Source organism: Gymnoscopelus microlampas (assembly GCF_963454915.1).
Source record: "Gymnoscopelus microlampas genome assembly, chromosome: 21".
NCBI lineage: Eukaryota > Metazoa > Chordata > Actinopteri > Myctophiformes > Myctophidae > Gymnoscopelus > Gymnoscopelus microlampas.
In genome coordinates this window covers 25,806,719-25,828,766 of record NC_139958.1, presented here as the reverse complement: position 1 = coordinate 25,828,766, position 22,048 = coordinate 25,806,719, and the positions used below count along the sequence as shown (strand labels likewise).

The 22,048-nt window shown below is 40.5% G+C and overlaps 1 protein-coding gene across 2 annotated transcripts; it reads right to left on the bottom strand.

Moving 5' to 3' along the window:
* Positions 1–275: 275 nt before the first annotated feature.
* On the bottom strand, positions 276–21,715 carry npdc1a (neural proliferation, differentiation and control, 1a). Of its 2 annotated transcripts, XM_084047719.1 has the most exons (9): positions 21,405–21,715; positions 12,556–12,699; positions 3,929–4,027; positions 3,364–3,582; positions 2,768–2,834; positions 1,941–2,040; positions 1,672–1,751; positions 1,347–1,446; positions 276–1,200 (listed from the first exon to the last, which is right to left on the bottom strand). In XM_084047719.1, exons 1-9 carry the CDS (start codon positions 21,490–21,492, stop codon positions 1,129–1,131), a joined length of 969 nt encoding a protein of 322 aa, XP_083903845.1. In that variant the 5' UTR covers positions 21,493–21,715; the 3' UTR covers positions 276–1,128. The 2 variants fall into 2 exon arrangements, with proteins under 2 accessions (XP_083903845.1, XP_083903846.1); XM_084047720.1 differs by lacking the exon at positions 12,556–12,699.
* Between the last annotated feature and the right edge of the window lie 333 nt (positions 21,716–22,048).

Genomic DNA, 22,048 nt, shown 5'->3' with positions numbered 1-22,048 from the left:
TGACGTAACGCATGTGGAGGTACACGCTACTCTTCCTAGCACCAACCATACCCTGTGGTTAACCTGTTGGAGTTGCAAGTGCAGTGACAGACAGGGATCACCCTCCACGAACACGGCCAATTGTGTTCGTATGGATGCCCAGCCAAGCCAGAGGCACCACAGAGGATTCTAACCATAGTCTACTACACGGTGGTAGGAAGGAACTTTACCCCTACACCCCCCGAGTGCCCAGATCAGATCACAGACTGATTTCATTAATTTGCATATGTGGAATGTTGTTTAGCTCCTTGCCAATGTGACAAAAGCAACTCATTGGGGTGGGTGTGTGTGTGTGTGTGTGTGTGTGTGTGTGTGTGTGTGTGTGTGTGTGTGTGTGTGTGTGTGTGTGTGTGTGTGTGTGTGTGTGTGTGTGTGTGTGTGTTTGTTAAAGTGTGTGTTGTACAAGCTAGCACTTGTATCTCATTCAAAAATATGCTTTGGGAAATAGCTGCAAAAACTGAATAGCACACCCAAGACAAACAAATATGATACCTTTACAATGAACAATGATATCATTTAGGATGAAAGGTACAGTATATGTTCAAATACTAAAATACTTAAACAAAGATGGAGGGGAAAACAATTGGTGTATTTTATTGATAAGGACATTAAAAGAGCTGAGAGGGGGTATACAGTAAACAACCGGATGGAAAAAAACAACACACACAAAAAAAAACGTTGAATACAGGAAACTATGGAAGCCCATTTCCAAGTACAAATAAGGGCCAGAAATGTGAGTTTTATTCTTGCAATTCTTACTTGTTTCTCACAATTGCCTATCTTTCAATTGTGAGGAAAAATACGATATGGATTTTGAGATTAAACCCCGGCCAGAATGCTATGACATGAAGTCAGAAAATTCACAAATTTGGCCTTCTGTTCAATTCAATGGTTGAAATTGGCCTACATAGGAAGGGGCTGTATTTGGATGTCCACAAGAGCTGTTACCATATTCAAAGTCTTCCATGAACCAAGACATATGCTTCCAAGAAAATGGCTTGAATGTGAGTGAAGGTCGGTTAAAACATAAAAGTGTATATGAGTTGAACCAACAATAATAATTTAGCTGTGCATGTATGTATGTATGGATCACTTGTGATTCCCTTGGTAATGCAGAGTTGAGTCATCAAACAGAGGATTCTTCACTTCCATCTCTCCTGTCTGTTCAGAAAAAAAACTAAATTAATTATCTGTCAAATAACAAATAGCATTTACATGTGCATGGATGTGATTGAATTGTTGTGACTTTGTGAGCGTGTGTGCACTGCATATAGTATGTGAGTGTACACATTCTGTTTGCCACCCACCGGTGCAAGTCCAGGACATTCGTATACAGTGAAGTCTCCTCCCATTTCCTCCTCATCTGAAGTGACCTCGGACTCAGGAACTTTCTGCTCTGGTTTGAGTCTGAGCAAAGGACATGGACAGGTTATGTGTGTGTGTGTGTGTGTGTGTGTGTGTGTGTGTGTGTGTGTGTGTGTGTGTGTGTGTGTGTGTGTGTGTGTGTGTGTGAATAAGTAAATGTGTGCATATATGGGTATTTCTATTTACGTACACGTGTTTGTAATGGTTGAAAGGAGAAGAGAAGGGGAGAAGTCAATGAGAAGAGAAGAGAAGAGAAGAGAAACTCACTTTCCCATCGACAACATCTGTTGCTTTTGATGCTGGTAATGATACATTTGAACACTCTGGGCCAGCGTCTTATCACCCACCTTGAAAGAGAGAGAGAGAGGTGAGGGGGCGGAAACATACGATATATCACCCATTCTAGTTCAGAAACTAAAATACACACATACATCCTGTGGTTGACGCTAAAGGAAAGCGATACACAGAAGTGAGGGACTGGCATCGTTTTTTAACTTGCAGCAGTAGTGGAGTGTAAAGAACGCACAGGTGCTTACCGAGGTGCCATTAGCAGCAGCTTGAGGCTTGGGAGGCTTGTCTCCTCCTCCGAACGCAGGGTAGTCAACCTTCTGGGCAAGGTGCGATTTCTTCTGCAAACTACAGGGGGCACTATAAATCTGAGTCTCTGTCAACAATCAGCAATGGGTTCTCTGGTCTAGCAGAGTAAAGTCAGAGTAAACAGTTTGGCCTTAGAGCACCTGGGCTGATTCTGACAACGCAATGGGGAGCAATAATATTTATATTCAAGAAGAGAGTTTGTATCCTAACAAAACCTATTAAGCTATATTCATCACATGAACCCTAGCAACTCAATTGCGGAGCAATCAATTATTGATCTATAAGCTCACAATGCATTGCAGCGCTTGTAGATCGGCTATTTCCTGATACACCATCATCTGCAGTTGGTCTAAAAATATCATTTTTGGCTGCAAAGCCAAGTAGCATGGGAGCGATTCTAAGTATGCACTTCCTTCCACATCCTGTTTCACGTTTTTTGTTCCTCTGTTGGTCGATTTCAAAATCAATCCACTCAAGGCAAGAAAAAAAAAAGAGGTTGTCAGTTGTTTTCTTTGTTTATTTGGCAATTGGCAACAATGTTGAAATGCTTGTCAGAGCATTTCTCATTCACTCTTCCAAACTATTTGCTTGTTTCTCTTTCTCTAGTCTTTGGGACAGCGCACCCCAATAAGGAGAAGTATGCAACATTTTATGAAAAGAAATTAGATTAATTCTTCTGCATTTTTTTGCCAAACTGTAATCAATCTGTAAAGGAAAACAAAATTGTGCTTGAGTTGTCTTTATTTACAAATTATTATTGTCTTACCTGATCCAACAAACAGCAGCCAGTATCACTGCCACAGTGCCAACCAGGACACACACTGAAATCAGGACTGCAGACAAAAACAATATAAAAGGGTAGAAAATGTGTGTATTGATAGAAGCGAGGGGGGGGGGGTGTTTAAAGTCATTAAGAAACTACTACTGAGGCATTTATTACTGTCAACTCATTATTATGGGTGTTCATCATTCAATCCCCAGAATGTCACATCAAAATTGTCTCTAGTGACAGGCATCTTAATGGCAGGACATGATGGGACAATATTAATGCCTGTCACTTTGTGACCAATAGAAAAGACAAGGTGGAGGTCATTATACCACACTGAAAGATATTGTAAGAAAGGGTAAACATCCTGTGGCACTCAACAACATTTGAGACGGGTACATCCTTATCTGAACAGACCCTATCATTGTATAATTTCTGGATCTATATACCACCAGTGCTTCCCTCCTGTCGCTTGTATTTTGTAGACTGATTTATAGTCACTGAGAAAATTGAACCATATCAGTGTATTTTCACTGGCTTGGATCATAAAAAAGCCTTGGGGTCTACGGTTGTTCTCTTATGGAAAATATACTTACTGACAATAATGCCATCCTTCTTGATGATTGGGATAGCTATGGGCCCAGCTCTGCCCGGAGCACCTGTGGTCCTGGGCTGGGGCGTTGGTGTGGTTGGTTTTATAGTGATGGTGCTGTTTTCGGCTGACAGGACAATGGATGAAGAACGACTCTGGCTTTTAGGTTTCTGTTTGGAAGCATCTGTCTGGCTTTTAACATCTGTCTGGGAGGTGGAGACGGCTGGAGAGTAAGAGACAGAGAGAAGAAGAAGCAGAAAAAGAGAAAGTCAGACATGAGAAAAGGAAGAGTGCATTATTGGGGAAAAGAACATACAAAACAATTAGCTGTAGTCAAATATATCAGATTATTGTAAACAACTAAAAGTATCCGGTAACTGACCTCAAATTGAGGTACAACCATACACTTTACAAATCTTTAAAAAATAAATAAAGCTATGAGTACGATTTTTTTTCTGGAGTGTTACTAATATCTAGCTTCTGTAACACTTGAATTTGCCCCCAGTGATCAATTAAGTGGAATCTAATCTAAATAGGTTATTGAGTTGGCTTCTTCAGAATGCACTCACATGGTTGTATGGGTTGGTTTGGTAACATTTGCTGTTTTTCAATGACAGAGTCAATGCCAATCTCCTCCGCATCAAGGTCAGCATAGGATATCACTTTGGCTGGAGGGTGGACGAGATTCAAGATTCAATATTTCACATTTTAAACACGAGCCAAAAATGCAACTGTTATCTGGTAAGCTGATGGGAATCAACCGATTGACTTCACTAGACCAGGGGTTCCCAAACCTTTCAGTTCCAGACCCAAAAGGGAAATTGTGTCTACCTGGGACCCAAACTTACACATTTATTTTTCTAACCACTTAAGACTAGTTAGCCAATCTACAAGCTAACAACACATTGTATTGCAACATGATGTGAGCTTGTAGATATATTCACTATTTTCAGAAAGATGAAAATGTTAAAAAAAAGAGATATTTACTCGCAACTCATAAAAATGGGTCTGTGACCCAAAATGGGTCACATTCCCTAAATTTGTGAAACACTGCTGCTAAAGAACAGAAAGAATAACTACACTAGGGTAGCGCCTAGGATAAAGAACTGAATGAACAAGCAATTCTAACTAGCTAGCTACGGGACAGACTAAAAAGACAAGGGGATGACGAGACAATAGGAAAGAGGAGGACATGGAGAACCCTTGAAGACATCTATTGGGGAGAAAACACAGGACAACACAAAACACACAGAGCAAGACTGATTATGGAGAAACAGGAGACACAGCCAGTGTGCATAGGAGAAACGGTTCATGGTTTGGAAATAATTAATGCCCACACACTATCTCACTCACCACCTTGCATATAGAAAGAGACTCTATTTTATAATGTTTCGACCCATAAGACAGAGTTCAGGAGTTTATTTTTTCAACAAAATGTCTGTGTTTACTGGCCACATGGCTGTAAGCCCACAGTCTGATTTTATCACATTGAATCCACGTTCTTTCAAAGGATCATCTATACACATACTATACAGCTTGACAACTGGAATTGTTTTAAAAATAAGGTTCTAAAAAAAAAAGAGGCTTTGATTTTTCAGTACTGCGTGAACCATGTATGTTTGTTAGCATACATGTGCACGCAGGAGTACCACCACAATGTGTGTGTGTGTGTGTGTGTGTGTGTGTGTGTGTGTGTGTGTGTGTGTGTGTGTGTGTGTGTGTGTGTGTGTGTGTGTGTGTGTGTGAGTGAGAGTGTGTGAGTGTGTGAGTGTGTGTGTGTGTGTGTGTGTGTGTGTGTGTGTGTGTGTGTGTGTGTGTGTGTGTGTGTGTGTGTGTGTGTGTGTGTGTGTGTGTGTGTGTGTGTGTGGGGGGGGGGGTGCGTGCGTGTGTGGTGTGATGCACACAGGGAGTGTGCCAGTGCATGTTGTTTGTTTGGGACCTGGTAAAAAAGGGAAACAATAGTAAAGCGTTGTTTAACAGCCTCCGTAGGCCAGACAGTTAGCCACATTCCTAGTGAACGGCCAATGTCTCTGGGGTTACCGGGGCTTATAGTGTGTGTGTGTGTGTGTGTGTGTGTGTGTGTGTGTGTGTGTGTGTGTGTGTGTGTGTGTGTGTGTGTGTGTGTGTGTGTGTGTGTGTGTGTGTGTGTGTGTGGCCAGGGGAGGAAGCACAGCAGGGGGCTGGAGCACTCAGCCCACCCCCATGCCTCACTGGGCTATGGCTACTACTCACACAATAGATCCCAAATCTCACTGCTAATGGAGGTGATCAATGCCCTAAGCCAAGCCACCCCCCCCCCCCCCCCCCCAACACACACTCTCACACATCTCCCGCAACGTTATAACTCTGCCAAAATATCCAATCCAATATCTTCTTCAAACCAGGAGAAGAGAACATAGACAAGAAAAAATAAACGTGGCATCTGTGTCATGCAGACATTTTAAAAGGGGATGCATTATGATTCAACAATCCTATATTGTAGACTATTTAACAGCGACTGTGGTTTTTCATGACTTCGCAAAAACCACACATACCCACAAATACAGTAGTACCACAAATAAAGTACACATACAGTATCTAGCCACATGCCGAATAAATGTATACTTCATTCATCCTGCATTACATTTATCAGTACAGTATTGCCTTTCTCTACATACGGCTGGCCATCTGGCCGGGCTAACATGCACGATATGATGTAGCAGCACTTTCACTCTCTGCTTTGTTACTTCCTCACCCCCCTCCATCTCTGGCAATTCAGTAAAACCAATAGCATGTGTCTGCAGAGGCGGTTCGTACCATCTGGACTTTGCAGGTGGTCAAGTGCTCCAAGTGTGCCAGTGTGCTCGGCAATAAGACTATGGTATTACTGGCAGCCCAAATCCGATTTTTGGCCATATAGATTGGACCTGTTTTTTTTTGTCCCGGTACTCTGAGACTAAAGCCTGATTTATATTTTTTTGTATGATGTGCTGCTCATCAAAAATAGCTCATCTACAATCACACAACACGTCACATCTATTTTTGGCGAGTGACTGAATTAAACATGACTTATGCCTATATGGTGTTTTGTTGTTTACAGAGCAACCAATGCAGATTGATGATGTCGTAAAACACAAATCTGATCTAAGAACAGTCTGGACAGTCTGCCCTAAAGATCATATTCGAGAAACAAATAGGATTTACCCGCAGTTTGCTCTAGCTAAGTTTACTTCATTGATAGCCCACAGTGAAGATTGACAGGAAACAGGTAGAAGGAGTCAGGGAGTGACATGCAGCTAGGTCTGCGGGCTCGGGAATCTAACCCAGGATTCGCTGTCAGGCATCATTAGAGCCTACGTGGCGCGTCTTAACCACTCAGCTATTTGCACCCCCTAAATGTACTTTTATAAAAGAGAAGCATGAAAGAAGCAGGGGAATTGGCTTGTGGATGACAGATCATGCATCAGCTTTAGGACCTGCAGGCACACAGGTCCAAATGAAAACACTTCCACAGGATGCCAACAAAACCCAAGTAGGTAATTCATTTAAAAAAGTGTCAGTTGTGTCTAATATGTGCATCTGTGCGTGCGTGTGTGTGTGTGTGTGTGTGTGTGTGTGTGTGTGTGTGTGTGTGTGTGTGTGTGTGTGTGTGTGTGTGTGTGTGTGTGTGTGTGTGTGTGTGTGTGTGTGTGTGTGGGCATATGTTTTTGTGGCTGTTTATATATACTGAATGCTTTATGTGTAGTGTTCATATGTGTGTGAACTGTCAGTAGATCGTCACACAGTGAGAAAGTACACACACCACTCGCCATGTAATGGCTTTGTCACTAGCATGATAATGACCACTAACCCCTTGAGAGGTACTCAGGAGGGCAGAGATTTAATGCAAACAAACAATAAACAATACAACACCTCACACGTCTGTGCTGTTCTTTCCCACTTAAAAAACCTTCACAGACACTTTCTTACGCACAAACACACGCACAAGCGCGCGCACACACGCACACGCACACACACACACACACACACAAGTACACAAGTACACAAGCACGCACACACACACACACACACACACACACACACACACACACACACACACACACACACACACACACACACACACACACACACACACACACACACACACACACACACACACACACACACACACACACACACACACACACACACAGATCATAATAGGGTGTCTATCTGACCACTGACAATCATATCAAATGCTTGACCTACTAGCGGCACAATTATAATAACCCTCTTGATATCGCTGAGTGTGTGCATAGAGTATGAGTGGACACACACAAGCACACACACATACATGCACACACACATATACACGCACACACATATACGACCACCGTGGCACTTCCCTCAATGGTCTGCCTCAACAATTAGGAAACACACTAAAAAGAACATCCACATATGAACCAGGTTTAATATACTATGTTATTCATTTATCTCAGATTGATTGGTCTCCCAAAGACCAGAAACAAGAGAGCCACTTATCTATGATGTCATAAACAGCCACAGAACCTGAATAGCAATTGTCAATCCTTTGAAATACGTTTATCCTAGAAATGTTTAAAATATTATTTGGCGATAAGTGCATCATTTAATTTTTTCAATCAAGCCAGCCTCAGCTTCCAATTGTATTCATTATTTCATTGTAGAGGGTCAGATACATTTCCCCCAATGGTTTATTCATGTAATGTAAGTCATTTATCCTGATTATCAATATAATTACTCATATTTGAATGGACGGAGAACTAAATTGAATTGATCAGTGGGTCAAAATGCCTGCATTGCTTTACTGGAGGTAAAGCAATGCAGGCATTTTGACCCCCCCCCCCCCCCCATGTCATCAATTGATTGATTCAGACTCCTGCTGCCCTCTTGTGGAGGGCAGCAACATAGGCCTTGGAAGGCCTGGGAAACAGGCCTGTGGAAGGAGAGAGTACAGACAAGAATAGTAAATTTAAAGAATAGTAAAGGCAGAGGAGAAAAGGAGAAGATTATAGCGCTGTAACTATTGATTATCATCTCCAAAATCGAGATCGGCATCAGACCCAAACATCTGTCATTGGTTGGTCTGTACTACACATGTTTTATCATGACTGCATCTTGCACGGATGTGACACTATGATGTTGGCAGAATCTGTCCACAGCAAGGGGCTAGCATTCGGCTTGTAAATTGAGGCTATATAAGAAGTGTGACAGACACCGCTGCTGGTTGCAGAAGCAATTATGCTCTATTCAAGTGGATGGGTTTTTGGCCGAACTTTACACTTGATTTTATTACCTTAATAAACAGTGTCATAAATAGGCTACTATATGCTTCCAGTCGCTAGTTTAAAGTCTTCTTTCAATCACCATGATATGCATTTTGGTAAATTATGGTCCCATTCATTTTAAAATTAATGATAAAGTAGGGTATGTTTCTAGGGTTTCTACTGGTTCTACCCATAGGTTCTACCGAGTGAAGATCCACCCTCGCTGCAGTTTCAGCCGATAGCATTAATTTGCGTTTGCATTTCGGACCGGATATCAACCAGACATAGAAAGATGGTGGATTTGAAATCGCTGCAAAATAGGCTTCATTTACGGTCTGTAGAAACCAATGGCGTGACTCAGTCCATATTTCTTTACAATCTATGGTCCACAGACAGACTGTAGCCCAGTTCCCACACTTTTTAGCTCAAGACCCAACAGAGAAATTAAACGTTTGCCCGGGACCCAAACTAGTGAGCTTTGTGAGCTTGTGGATCTGTTATTTTCAGTACTACTTGAACTTAAAAAAAAATGTATAAATGAAATGTATTTGTTTATTATTATTATTTTATTCTACATAATTTTTTTTTTAATTGATGAAAAGTTATGATTTGTTTTTCTTTACACTGTTTTAATTTCTTTGAAATAATACATATATTTTTTAATGTAGGAAACAAAAAAAAGGGGACATTTACTTGCGACCCATAAAAATTGTCCCGCGACCCAAACCCGGGTCCCGACCCACTGTTTAGGAATCACTGCTGTAAACTGCAGCAAAGTACTGAAAAACACTTGTATGGTAGTTCCTGTTACAGTCAGCAGGTGTCTATAACCACATTTTCCATGATGACACACACAGACTCACAAGGTGAAAACAATACTAAACAGAAACTCATATTTATTTTATTAGATTGTCCTGTAAGCTCAGCAGCACAACCGATTTCCCCCTCACCTGTAAAATCTAAAAATAACATTGGTGCAAGGATAGGCTTGCCCAGCCAAGGTTTGATTAGATTAAGAAAATGTCTGTTTGCTCAGAGAAATTGCAGATCCTTGTTTTAAGTTAAAACCCACCATTATGCCCAAAATCCTATAGATGTCCAAATCTTCCTTGAAAAATCTATAGCACTACAAACATCTAAATCGAAATAAAAATAAATATTTTCTGCTTTATCTTTGTCAACAACTGCCGTGGCACACAATTTTCAACTTTATCTGTATGCTGAAGGTTTTTTAATAAAAATATATATTTTTTAAATGAGTAGAGAAAATAAGGCCTATGTTAACAGCACTTTGTAGTAATAAGAAAATGTCATTACACATTTTGCAGGCTCTAGGTGGCGCTGTGGCAGAAAGCGGTGGTGCGGCGCTGTCAGACATAGGATAGGCTCCTGTCCTCTGAATTACTTTCTGTTTAAAAGAGACTGAGGTGCTCTTATTTTTAAATGGGGGGTGGCGGCAGTAAAAATATTGCTTAGGGTGCCAAATTGCCCAGAGCCGGTCCTGAACTAGCTAAACTAATGGCCTAAGTCATTTTTTGAGGAAAATTATATTTTTGCCAAAGTCAGCCCCTCATGACACTGTCCACCTCTGGTAAAATCGCCCATCTCCTATTTGAAAAGGATCATGCTGTTCACTCCCCTTTTAGTATAATGGCCTAACTCCCTAGTGTGACTTAGGCCAAAATAGGCTTTTTTTGGCCTAAGTCACATGGTTTTGTGACTTAGGCCAAATTATTTACTGATTTAGGCCATATTTTATTTTTTTGTTGTTGGCCTAAGTCAGATTTAATCCTATTTAAACCTATTTAGACCTCTTATGTTACATAACTGACAAACAGTGTCATAGTCATAATTTGTTTGTTAAAAACATTTTGGGTGAAATGATCAAGAAATATCATACAGGTTTTGTTTTGGGTCAGTTTTTTATTTTTCCTGAAAAACTTGTAACTTAAATGCGAAGTCTTGTGTTTTTATTATTGACGTAAGGTATTTAACTTTGATTGATAGATTGGGCGCTGCACTGGTATAGCTTGTGGGCGTGATCGCCGGAGCTGGGCGCTGCTACTCTAATAATTACTCATGGCGTTCACCTGTGCACAGTAGTGTGGGAATTTGGACAGAGAGCGGGTGAGCGTGGAAGCCGACATTTTCTGTTGACCTGTTGAACACAAATACCGCAACAAACTTTACATCCACGTTTAGTTTACAATAGTTAATTGCTGTACTTTTAACGTGTGTTGTGGGGAATAAATGGTCAAAGCAAGGATTTGAGTGGACCTGGATTCATATAGTGTTTTAACACTCGCAGCTTTTTGAACTACCTAGCATTACAGCCGCAATACCAAGCATAGAGAACATAGACAGGGCCCTGCCTTTAGCACACAACTTAACTGGATGTAGACTACCTTGCAACCACTGTATGTTTGTCCTTCTGATGAAAAAAGGACATTGGCTTCCAGGCATTGAATGTTTACCAATGGGAGTGTACGCCCCTATGTCAAATACAAGCAAGTCCTACACACACACAGTGTAAAGTGCGCCTTGCCATACTTGTTCACCCTCTTTCATGGCTGTGAAAAATGCCAGAATCTTTTGTGGGGTTTAGTTTTTCACAATTGTTGGATGTATCTCATCAAAGTCTAATATCAGCGAGCTCACTCCTGTGAAAATGTTGGGTTTCTCTGGGATACTACCAGAGCTGAAATATGTGGAAATGTGTCTTGCAGAAATGGGTCTATTTGGCCGAATGGCTTTGGGTGAAAAATGCCCTCTTCAGCGTGTCCCCGCCCGGTTCGATTCCCAGCTGGCTGGACTGTTTGCTGTGTGGCATTCCCCTGCTCTCTTTGTCTGTCTTTCCTGTTTTTCGCTCACATTTTTAAAAGCAGAAAATGCCCCTCAGCTCAGAGATTAACAACACACACACACACACACACACATACGGCAACACAGTCACAGGGTAAAATCCGTCTGTTCTTTGCTCTCACAGCCCAGGATCGGCGCAACCCCACACAAGACCTTTTTTAAATTTTGCTCTGTTTTGTCCCTGTCTCTCTGCATTTTCTCTCAAATGCCAACATCTCTGTCTTGAAATGGGTCATGTGTGCCCACTGCCCTATGAAACCATTTATCCACTACTACTCTACTACCCTAACTGAGTTAGGGTTAGGCTAACTCTAACAGTAGAAGCATTTATTCACTGAATAATGATCAAATTGTGCACTGCTGCATTCGCAACTTTATTGCTAAAGCAGTAAAGCATCATACTCTTTATCTTCATGATGTATGAACTGTATGATAGTGTCACATGCCAAAAATATCACAAACTGTGTCTCTAAAAACCCCGCCATCTGCGATCTCACCGGGTGCCGATAGGACAATCTGAGTAACACCAGCCAACTCTAGTGAGAGAGTTGTTGAGTAAGAGAGTCAATCAATGAGTGAGTGAGCGAGCCAGTAAGTGAGTGAGCGAGTGAGCCAGTGAGTGAGTGAGCGAGCGAGCGAGCGAGTGAGCGAGCGAGCGAGCGTGTGAGCGAGTGAACGAGCAAGCCAGTGAGTGAGTGAGTGAGTGAGTGAGTGAGTGAATACATGGGTGAGTGATGGTGTGAAAGTGATGGTGTGAAAGGTATTTAATACATAGTACTGTCTGTCAGTATCATCAGCTAAACATCCATCTTGTCAGACTCAACTATGGCCTGACACTGTACAACCACTTCTGAGAGTTTAAATCAATCAGTGAACGTGAGTACCTGTGTTTGAACAGAAGGTGTCTTTGCGCTTGTGCATTTTAGTGTACAGATGTGTGTGTGTGTGTGTGTGTGTGTGTGTGTGTGTGTGTGTGTGTGTGTGTGTGTGTGTGTGTGTGTGTGTGTGTGTGTGTGTGTGTGTGTGTGTGTGTGTGTGTGTGTATGCATGTGTTATCCCCATCTCTATACCTTTGTGATGGTGCCTCATCTCCACACAGTGTCGTTTCTCATTCTCCTTAAATCCATTGAGGCAGGGGCCACAGTGGGCGGAACCCAGTTTGCAGGGATGCCGATTCTTTAGGGGACAGTCTATATGACGGCACTTAGAGCTGGCTGTGTGTGAGAGAGAGACACGGAAGGAGAGATGGGGGGGGGTTGGGGGGTTCATTAGTTCTCTAATCTGAACCATGTTAGGGCTGATTGCATGGGATTTACAAATAGAGTGCTTTTGATTTAACAGTGACTTTTAGATTTGTTACTGCGTGTAAATTTAGTCTTTTGAATAACACACCATTTAGTTTTAGTCCTATTTTAGTCATCTGTCTTAGTCTAGTCTAGTCTTTTAGTGTCTTAGTCAACACATTAACACAGCATGGTACCTAATTAACATTGTTGATTTTTACAGCAAATTCTGATGTAGTCTACAATGGCCCATCAATGTTAATCCTGCATTAGCCAGGGTAAAACATGAATTACAACATATTTTTGCATAGCTCCATTGAGTTAAACAGGCGACTTCTACCTCACTGTTGTCAGTATCTAAACAAAACTTATGATGAAACATCGTCACCTGCTCTTGGCTGAGTCAACCCGTGGAAATATTGCTCAACAATCATCACAATAAGGTGACAAAACACTCTCATATTCACCCCCATGACAACCTCATAACAACCTGATTCATACTGTATGTGGTGTCATGCACCTAAAATAGTCAATGTACATCGGCTATTTTCGGCATGCAACTATAAGCATAATTCAGGCTTTAGTATCAGCTAAGGCAATACTATATGGGAGCTGTTCTTTTATCTGCATGCCTCCCACACAGAGGAAAAGTATAGAATGAAAGACAGAGAGACTGACAGACAGAAGGCTGGAGAGGGAGAGAGAAAAAGAGAGATAGATAGGTAGAGAGTAAGTGAGAGACAAAAAAAAGACAGGAAATAAAAGGAATAAAGAAGGAAATGGGGAATCCATGGAAAAGTTACTTTTCTGACCGTTTGTTGCACTGGTAGGCATATTATGTACTAAGTAACAACCCTGGCAGGGAGAGTTAAGGCCAACACGCTCCTTCCAGGCTTTCCAAACTAGTGCGGACAGTCAGAAAATCTGGGGGTGCAGGAGATGCTGAGATGAAGTTCTGAGACCGGCCATCAGAAGTTATGAATGACGTCAATTTGTAGTTATATCACCTCCCTTTCCAAACAAATGTCTGTCCGTCGCATGTACTGTACTGGGCTTCAAGAAGCAAACAGTGGAAACCCCCCCCCCCCCCCCCCCACACACACACACACACACACACACAATATGAGAATGTCTGTGTGTGTGTGTGTGTGTGTGTGTGTGTGTGTGTGTGTGTGTGTGTGTGTGTGTGTGTGTGTGTGTGTGTGTGTGTGTGTGTGTGTGTGTGTGTGTGTGTGTGTGTGTGTGTGTGTGTGTGCGTGCGCGTGCGTGCGTGCGTGTGTGCACACCCCCACGCGCACGTACAGTACGCGTGTGTGTATAACCGAGACGGGGGCAGGAAATGTTCCATTGTGTGAGCTTCCTACCCCTGTGATAGCAGACAGGAAGTATGCCAAACACTCCAAATCAAGTGGCAGGACTCTCTAGGACGCTGTTTTGGCTGATTAAACCTGACTAAGTATGTGTGTGTGTGTGTGTGTGTGTGTGTGTGTGTGTGTGTGTGTGTGTGTGTGTGTGTGTGTGTGTGTGTGTGTGTGTGTGTGTGTGTGTGTGTGTGTGTGTGTGTGTGTGTGTGTCTATTCTATAAAATACCATAGTATCACCCAGTAGATCCTGCTATAGTAGTCTTCATCTACTGGTTTGGTAATTAGGGGACAGTTAATCAAACTAATCGATTTAATCGACTATACATTGATAATAAATAATTTAATACAATAATCTATTAATAATCGATGTTTCCTTCAAAATAGGCGTTGCGGGGCGCTAATGGCCTAGTGGTCAAGGTGCATACCACCTAGCCTGACAGCAAGTCATGGGTTCGATTCCACAGCCTGCCAACTTCTGTTGTGTGTCACTCCCTGTCTCTCTCTCTCCCTGATTCCTGTCATTCTCAACTGTCATATCCAATAAAGAGTTGCATGCCATCATTTGATTTAACCAGTTGGCAAATGGAATGCAGTTTAAGAAAACGGCTCACCAAAACCCCAACCAGTGAACAGAAGGCACTGTGACAAAGAAGTGAATCAGGACAGAAAGATAAGTCCATTTATTTTTCCAAAGTGGGCCCAATTTTCTCAACTGTTTTCTTCATGCTCATGATAACTGAGTGTATTTCACTCTATATGCAAGCTAATACCCCGCTAACTGGGAATAATGTGATTCGGGCGATAAATGTGACTGAAGTTTCTACATATGTATGGAATTTACTACATGCAATAATTTAATTTAAGTGCACTCATGGAAGTGTCATTCAGGTAGGCCTACTTCCTACATCAGATAGGCACAGCCACAGGCAGCTGAATAAAAATACCTGAAGAACACTTCCGTGAATGCTGGCATTCTTCTGTTTTTATTTACTCTTCTGAGTCGCGCACCCGATAAATAGACTATTACTCGCATTCTTTCTAGTTTTATTACGGCGATTAATGATTTATTAGCATTTTTTTAAAAACAAAATGCCAGACGTCAGAGGATTAAAGCAATAACCCGGGTTTACGTGTTTTGGGTTTTGCTTACATGCGTTACATTCAATACTCTCAGTGCTGTCTTAAAGGACCATACTGATGTTATGATATGTTTAGCCCATCGACTACATGTTGTGTATTTGTTACATTACTGTATTCCAAAGCATACTTGTTTGATTTTCATATGTGTTTTTTATACCTCCCAGGAAGGCATTGGTTTCCATTTCTTTCTGTAAGGTATGAAAACCATCTGACAGAAACCTGAAACTTGTTTGAGAAGTAATTCAACACATTGAACATGCCACCTCCATTCTTTGTCAGTTATGGTATTGTTTCGTTTTAATGCAGTTTAAAGTGCAGATTGATTTGAAAAGTGTAGCTTGGAAAAAAACATGGACATTTTTGTTATATGAACAAATTTCAAACATCAATGACTTCTTCATGGCGTCAAGTTAATCAACAGAAAGTTTTAACTCAATTGAACTTAAGTGAACTGAATTGAACTGAACTGAACTGAACTGAACTGAACTGAACTGAACTGAACTGAACTGAACTGAACTGAACTGAACTTAGGTCAACTTTATTGTTACATCACAGGTTTACAGGTGTGAAAAAAGTTGGTGACAGTATTCGTTGTACAACAGATCAGTAATTATGAGCCGTGTGAAATAAGGTGCATGAGGTGGGTGGTTGTCAATAGCAGGTTAGAAACTTAGGACATCTATAAAATGATGATAATGCTTTTAAAAATGGTTGTCAGTAATGTAAAGTATACATGAATCATAATCAATGGGCTAAACATGCAATATCACCGGTACTGTATGGTCATTTAATTGGGTTAACCACTCTTTATTCAGTAAACTGGTACTTAGTTGAACGGCGTCGGCTCTGTATTTGGTCTGCTCTTCTTTCCCAATACACCAAATCTCTTTGGTGAAAATAGACGATTATTGCGAGAGGTGAGCTTGTAGTTCTGCTATTTTTGGCTGCTCTCCAGAGAATAGGGATACTAGGGATAAGTGTTATTAAAGTGTGCATGTAAACATACTGAGCAACAATTACTCCTGCAAATTTTCTAATTAGCTGACATTTGGTTGTTGGACAATATTAGGTATTCAAAGGACACGGTTTCATTCAGAAGAAACATGAGCATAGTAAAAAGGAACTATTACTGGTTTAGTGTAGACTAATAATTACGTACATTCATGTAAAAGAAATGTTTAAATACTGGGCTGTATTTTAAAGGCTTTGTAAGATTAATCTGGTTTGGTCCCTTAAGATTGTATTTGACAGCTGCTCAGAGTGATAAGTCTGGCATTTAAAACATAAAGTAGTGATTTTTTTTCTTGTTTACTATTATCAATATGCATGAGGGAAACAACTCAGATTGAAACATAAATACCACACTGTTGTATATTTCTACACCAACACCAAGGATCACTATTCAATTTCAATCAGACACCGTTGAACAACAAAGTGTAAACGGTTTAGTGCTTTATCAGACTAATGGATTTAGTCAATTCGAGTCGTTGAAATATATTTAAACAATGTGCTTCTCGATTATTAGATTAAGTCCTACTGAGGAATCTACAGTGTTCCACCCACTACACCACGACAACTTTAACCACTAATCAGACTCCTCGACAACGTAGTGGAAAAAGCACACCTTATCACCACAAGCTGTCACCTTTCTCAGAATACAGCCAGGGGCAGAAAACCCTGACCCAGCCATGGTGGAAAAAATACCTAGAAACTATCTCATCAGGCATATTTTGCAGTGTCCTACTGTGTGACGTCTTTCAATTTCTCACAAAAAAACTGGTTCACGGTTCCTTCCGTGTAGATTTTGTTTCCGTCATGCTCAGAAGAAAATAGGGTATGAGTGTTTTTGACACACACATACCTACAGTGCACACAGACCCACACGCCTTCTAATTATAAAGCAGGAAACAAACTGGTAGCTGAGTGGATAGATAGAGAGATAAAGTGACAAGGAAGTGAATCAGGACAGAAAATGTGTAGAGGAAATTCTCAGTAGTTAAAAGTTTCATGAAACCTCAATGTCACACAACTGATTTTAATCCTCTCTTTGTCATGGCAATCTGATCCCCCATCCTCCTGATTACCCGCATCTGTCATTATATTCTTCCCACTGCGATTAATTTATGATGTCTGACAGAGATGCTTATAACCCATTACGCAGAGGATAATTACTGTGTCATCAGCTCCAGAGCAGGATGCAGAACAGAACAAAGGTTTAATGAGTTCTAAATTCAATCTCAGACTTTCAGTAAATGATCATTGAGGATTTTACTGTGTAGGAAAGGAAAGGAGTAGCAAACATTAGCTTGTGTTCATTAGTTTGTTGTTATTGTTTCAAATGAAAATCGTTACGTTTTTCACTGTCTACTAATGCTGGTTCACTGGTGAGAGGAATTTGCATTGTGTGCATTGGTAACAACGTGTGTATCCCTGAATATGATACATCACAGAGTCACAGTCTACTGTTGTGGCAAAGACTAGATTCTCACTAAATAAAAAACATGATTTTAACTTCATATGACCCGTGTTATTTACCTGGTTAAATAAAAAAGAATGAAGTCTAATTTAGGCTACGCTTTGTCACATGTATGACCCTTTCAACAAGCTCTCAATACAAATCAACTCGACCAACATGGAAAACAGTATTATTGTTAAGCGTCACATGTAGCTTGTGTGATGAAGAATAAATTAGCCTTAACCGCTACAGGGCAGTCAGGTGTCTGGTTTAAATATACTTGGCTCAGTGTGTGTGTGTGTGTGTGAGTGTGTGAGTGTGTGAGCGAGCGAGCGAGCGAGCGAGCGAGAGAGTATGTGTCTCTGAAAGTCAAACACAGATATACATCTGCATTTGGGCCAACGTCTCACCGTTAAAGAGTAAACCATGTGTAACACAAATGAAATAGCCCAGAGGTGGACCGTGCATTTGGAATAGTAATCACACCGACTGGTACTTGGCCTTTAGTGAATGACAAACCTGGCATTTAAAGAGCAGCACAACAGGGAACAGGTTGTATGAGAATAATAAGGAAGCTAAGAGGCAGATAAAATAAGAGGTGTTGTTTCTGCTGTGAAGCTCAAAATCTGCGAGATGCTTCACAAATAAGTTACATTTAATGCAGAGACAAGTAGTAAAATGTAGGTGCTGCCAAATCAATATGATAATATACTGTATTAACATTACAATTATGTTTTGGACTAACCCTGAATTATAGAAGAAATTGTCCTAAATTCAAAACTAGGTTATTTATCTGTCTTTTTGGTAGAAGACTTAACGTAGTATACAGTAATGTATGAATTAATTAATTAGTAGGACTTGAATTGCCCTTTTTTCAGCATAGAACATTCTTTCTGCTTTCTGCTTTCTGACACCTATACGCGGAAATGTCCCTGCCTGTTGACTCAATGAGTTGATATTTAAAAACGATGACATTGGAGGAAATAATACTAGTCTCACATAGAAAAAGAAAAAACCCTTCACAGCTCGGAGATGTGAAAGGTCTGGCTATGAGAGACTAGAAATATACAGATACAATCAGACAGACAGACTCTTGTAGAATGTAGATGGCTAGCCTCCTTACAGAGCCATGCCGTAAAAGTGTCTAAACTAGTGGGTCAATACCCAAAGCGAGTCTCAACGTGTTCTGACAAAGTGACATGGACAAATATCCACTATAAATGGGAATATATTATTCATTCATATATTGTGGTGCCGTGCAATCTATAATGCCCCAGATAGAGCAGAACAATAGAATATGATCTTCTGTTGCTGGAGATGTGAAGTTGTGATGTGGAAGATCTAAGAAGTCTAATTTGGGACAAAAGACATTCCAGCCAAAGTACAGTATGCTAATTATACACTGATGTGTGTCTAATATATTGTATGCTGTTTTGAGGAGAAGCAATTGCAACACATGTTATCATAAAGACAGTGATGTGATGAAAACGTAAAAAGAAACGTCATCTAGATTCTAGTTGTTTGGTCAAGTGAATTTCAATGCATTCTACTACAAGCCACTGGATGTGTGTACAGTCATGGTTATCCTTGGAAAACTAGCCACAAAGTAAAAACAAGCCATAAGTTTCACTTACAAATGTTCTAAATAAGGAGAAAAGACACACAAAATATCATTAAGTATGGTAAAGACAGCACTATATTGAAAGAGAAAGGGCCTTATATTTCTAACATGAAATACCTTTTGACACTCAAACAATGCATGAGTTTAAAATGTAGGTTTGATCTATTTGAACATAATTAACCAACTACGGCCGAAGACAATGGTTACAGCAATCCCCCTCCCATTAGGCACACACATGCACGCGTGCGCACACACACAACCATTGTCCACTTAATTTACCCAAAGCTGCTTTTATCCACAGGCTTTACCGCATTCATAAACAGAGTAACTCTACTCCCTAGCCTTTATCTACACCGAGCTGTAGTACACTCTCAGAGTTAATTTCACACTAAGTGTAGGCTACTATGTGTAGACGTGATTGCATTATGGTATGGAACTAATGAATATACTGTATGTGTAATTGTTAATGTTGATTTTTAGAATAAGAATCATCTTTATTGTCACGTGGCATGTTTACAGGTGTAAAGAAGTGGGGAAGTGGGGAAATCCCTCCCCCCCGCGTAATAAACAAATACATTGTGGCTAAATACATACATAGTGATACATGACGTGTTTTAGTAACATGACGTGTTTTAGTTTTGTGTGTGTGTGTGTGTGTGTGTGTGTGTGTGTGTGTGTGTGTGTGTATGCGCGCAGATGTGCCTCATGTGATGAGATAAGACCCCAGCTGTTAGTATTCTCAGAGATAGAGATTAGGCTATTTTTTTTTATCTGAGGTGGTAAACCATACATTATCTCTATAGTGACAATCATCAACAATCACTACACAATATGAAGATAGTTACCCTCCACACACATACTTACTGTACACACGCACACGCACACACACACACACACACACACACACACACACACACACACACACACACACACACACACACACACACACACACACACACACAATAATTTAACATCAATAGCAATTTGCACATTTTCACTCAAATTTGGTGACTATTTCAGGCAAATCCGTCTGTTATTATATTGTTTTGACCTCTGTATTCACTTTGTAGATAGACTATAAGGATTAAAAGAGTGGAAGTTGTCTTTTTTTCTTTGCTTTGGGCGACATACATTATAAATGCATCATCTTTTAAAGAAGGATATTCAATTAACGCTAACCTTAATGTTTAATTTCCTCATACATAGCTGTTTCTATCAGGGCAGTCTATTATAGCTGGCCAACATGTTTCATTGAAGTGACCATAGCTATACTTTATTATATTATAGCCATACCCTACTCTGTTTGTGAAGGCATTAAGCAGTGCACACAGTAGCCTACAGCTTGGGACCTTAGGGCAGTGGTGTAAAGTAACTAAAAATACATGTACTCAAGTACTGTACTTAAGTACAATGTTAAGGTATTTTTACTTTCTTCAGTATTTACAGTTTTCAATACTTTTACTTCTACCCCACTACATCTCAGAGGAAAATATTGTACTTTTACTCCACTACAATTATTAGAACATTTTAGTAGTTACTTTGTAGATTTTTTATTATTATTTCAAAACACACTAACCACCTACATTTCGGCCATTTTTTTAGGCAGATCTACATGCTCACAATGTGAGTTTGTAGATTGGATATTTTCAAAAGATCTTTTATGCATTTTGAACTTGTGAAATAGGACAATGAGTAGCCTACTTTTGCTTTTGGTACTTAAAGTAAATGTTGATACCAATTATTTTGTACTTTTACTCAAGCACATTTTTTATTCCAGACTTTTACTTGTAACAGAGTATTTCTACATTGCACTATTGATACTTTTACTTGTAAAATGTGAGTACTTTTTCCACCACTGCTTACTTACGGGATGTCCCGCTGTGTTACATAAAACAACGAAGATCAACATGTACCACATAAAAACAAATACAGACCGAAACGCTACTTAATCCTCTGGTAAATTGTCACCGTTCCTTCTTCAGATCAAATAATCTGCTGTTTCAAAAGGAATACATTTTATTGTATTACTGCTGTTGTTGTTGTTGTTGTTGTTTACCTGGAAAGCCTGCACAGACTGTGGCGATGATCAGCATCAGCAGCCCGGAGAGGAGCACCGAGGCCCGGTGTGGACCGGAGAGCAGCATCCTTCTTGGGGGTGATCTGTCTGTCTGATCTAGTAGAGAACCAACAGCGTGGACCAGGGTAGGGGGGGGGGGTTGTCATTCCCCAAGGACCCCCATCACTTGTTTCTGTGTCTGGAATCCGCGCCAATGGAAAAAAAAGGCTTTACTGTTTATAGCTATGAAATATCGACTTAAAAACACCGATCACTGACCGACACCCAGCCCAGAGCGCAGTCACTTTGCTCTGCGCTCACTAATCCTCGACTGTGCTATAAGGGTAGTGGACAGGGTTGCCATGTCCGCTTATTGTAAGCGACTCGGATTTTCTTTTTTACCGTAAGGTTTCTTGTAAATATTGGTAGTTTGCGGGTTGTGTTTTTTTGGGGCCTTGTTTTTCAAGTGTAGCTGATTTTTTATTTTCATTCTTTTGATTATTGATTTAACGGTCCTCAAACATTTGCATGTCAAATGAATGTACGTCCCCGCAGACCAGACCCCATCAGAATTTTCTTTTCTCCCAAATATATTCCAATTATTATTTCACTTTTTCTTTTCAAGATATCTTTTGGAAAATAGC